Below are 2,760 nucleotides of genomic sequence, written 5' to 3' on the forward strand. Positions count from 1 at the left end.
TTTAAAAAAAAATCCAATGGGGGTGAAAATTTTTTTTTTTTTTTTTTTTTTTTTTATTTATTTTTTTTTTTGGAGTTACCTTTATTTACCATGATTTGTTTCCAGAAAAGCCATTGTTACTGGATCAAAATATCATATCGAATTGTATCGTTCGGTATTTGTAAAAGAGGCAACGTGAAAAGTAGCAGTGCGCAATCAGGAGCGTTGAGTGTATGCATGTTGTGCCCCTTGTAGGACCTGCTGCATTTAGAGGAAAGACTGGGGACTGTGAACCGAGGAGCCTCTCAGGGAACCATAGAGAGGTGCACTTACCCACACAAATACAAAAAGGTGAGACTTTTTGCATGTCCGTAGCAGCATATTGAACACGTATACGATTGCATGGAATGTCCAGTTACTTTTGTCTAGTGCTGTTACCCGTGTGTCCTGGGACAGAGTGGTCTTTTGTACTCACTTAGCCAAGTGCTGTAGTGTCTTTTAGCTGTGAATGCAGATCTTGTCGGGGAAGGCTTTCCCTAGGTCTAACTAAACGAGCCGTCTAACACCCTGCCACCCAATACAGAAGGTGTTGGAGAGAGACATTGACCAACAGTTAACCCCCGAAGCTTGGGCCTCTATTGGGAAAAATATGCACGCAACCCCTGAATCGGTGAGAAATAATGAACCAATCAATTTGGAAACAAGTGTTAGCTGTAGTCTTGGGGGAGGGGCCTTGTTTTTTGTTTTCCTCTTTTCAGGACAAAAGGACCATTCTCTCTGTCCCCAAATAAGAATAGATAACTCTTTCAATAAAATGTTTGCATAGAGTTAAATATGTATAGCACTGTCTTTAGGTGAGCATTTTCATGTTTGTTTTTTTTTTTTAACACAATGGGATTGTTTGCACGTGGCTTCTGATGTCTTCAAACGTTTGTTACCTGTAGAGAAAGCTGCATGGCAAGCAGGATGAAGACGAGGGGGCGGATGAAGACACGGAGGAGAAATGCACCATCTGTCTGTCCATACTGGAGGAGGGGGAGGACGTCAGGTGCGTCCCCGGGCTTCTTTCACTGTTTGCTTTAACAATCTCCAAGGTATTCGCAGAAAACCCACGAGTGTCTCAAATTGAAGCCCCACTGGGTCACCGTTTAGGGCTCGAACCGCACTATTTATTTATTTGTTTACAAGGCTTGCCCTCCGGTGGCAAAGTAACGTATGCATTACGAGCCTAATTGCCTGAATCGTTTTCAATTGAAATTTACCAAATAAGACGCCAGTTGCCTCGTTTCAACCTTTTTATATTATGTGATCTGGATGGCTGAGAATCTACAAAGACATCAAGAAAAAGATTGATTGATTTATTTTATGATAATGTGACAGTTAAACATGACTTAGCCAATGATGCTATTAATTAACCGCACAATATGATACATTTCCCCTCATGAATTCATTTTTTTTAGATAGTATAGTCACAAAAATAGTGTCGAGAGAGCCAAGTTTGGAAAACATGCACAAACACAATTTGAGTGGAAGCTCGCGTTTTGAGCCTGCATCTAAGAGTCACTGTGAAGCACACGCGAGCCCCTTCAAAGACAGCATGGGTTTTGTTCTTGTCAGCACTTCCATCATTTTGGACCAAGATCACACTTTACACTGAGTTTATGGATCTGGGTATGTGGTGCATGAGGTGAACAAATCACTATTGACGAATCCACATGGCACGTATAGAATCAGCTTTATTCACTATTGACGAATTTACATGGCACGTATAGAATCAGCTTTATTGTCATCGTACCACAGGGTGCAACGAACAGACAGAACCTGTCCGAGAGACACCGAAAAACAATGACCGACCGGGGGGATACGAAACGCCAGTCCCCCGGATCACCTTTTACAATGCCCTGCTTTTGCAGATAAGAAGAAAACATAACGGGGGGTGGACAACACCCTAAGGGGAGCACGGTATGGATTTGGGTTGGGCCTCAGCAACCAGGCCGACATGAATACATGACACACAGACTCGCACCTAGCACAGTTCAACCTGCAGCGGGCAGGCTTCATAGCCAACAGGGTGCCGCCAGGCCACCATTCTGCAATTGCGCCATCATCGAAAGGAATAGAGGGCTTGTCGCTGGAAGCCAACAAAGGCGTTGATAGATCGCGTTGTGTCATGTGTGATCATGTCAGTGTGTCCCGTGCAGACTGCAAATAGTTTAACCCTTTCAGGTATAGCGGTTACTACAGTGCACAGCTTCTCATGTTATCAGGTTACACGGTGCTGGAAAGGGATATTCATATGTATTTTACAAAATGTTTAACTCTGAACCAAAAAAAAAAATGCCTGAAGTTTCTTTTTCAGACTTGAACAGTCACCAAGTAAGTTTGTGCCCATGTTTGTCTTGGCAGGCGCCTGCCGTGCATGCACCTCTTCCACCAGCTGTGTGTGGACCAGTGGCTGCTCACCAACAAGAAGTGCCCCATCTGCAGAGTGGACATTGAGGCGCAGTTGTCTGCTGAGAGTTGATGCTGTTTGATTTGTACCCCCCTCCCTACCCACCAACCGCGTCTCTTTCTAACAAACACCTTTGTTTCCATATTCATTTTCATTTCCTCCTGAGTACTGCAGTCAACCAAAGAAGGCAATGAATATACCTGCGCAGCTCTACTACTAGGAACATCTCGACAGTGCCGGCTTTCACTTCTTCTCCATTAATTAAGAGTTTATGTATTTATAAAGCTTTTATGTAGCTTTTTGATCGTTCCCTCAAGTGTCATTTATCT

At 43.5% G+C, this 2,760-nt stretch overlaps 1 protein-coding gene across 5 annotated transcripts in view; it reads left to right on the forward strand.

Annotated features, from left to right (window-relative positions):
* rnf111 (ring finger protein 111) overlaps positions 1-2,754 on the forward strand; it is a 19,048-nt gene extending 16,294 nt beyond the window's left edge. For 3 of the 5 annotated variants that reach the window (XM_019886948.1, XM_019886947.1, XM_019886950.1), the window contains 4 exons: positions 235-330; positions 563-649; positions 924-1,027; positions 2,386-2,754. In XM_019886948.1, coding sequence (XP_019742507.1) covers positions 235-330; positions 563-649; positions 924-1,027; positions 2,386-2,503 — 405 coding nt within the window. In that variant the 3' untranslated portion in view covers positions 2,504-2,754. The remainder of the gene's footprint in view (positions 1-234; positions 331-562; positions 650-923; positions 1,028-2,385) is intronic. The other 2 variants (XM_019886952.1, XM_019886951.1) reach the window with 1 other exon arrangement.
* Positions 2,755-2,760: the final 6 nt, after the last annotated feature.

The sequence above is a fragment of the Hippocampus comes genome, unplaced genomic scaffold (assembly GCF_001891065.2).
Source record: "Hippocampus comes isolate QL1 unplaced genomic scaffold, H_comes_QL1_v1.1 scaffold261, whole genome shotgun sequence".
Classification (NCBI taxonomy): domain Eukaryota; kingdom Metazoa; phylum Chordata; class Actinopteri; order Syngnathiformes; family Syngnathidae; genus Hippocampus; species Hippocampus comes.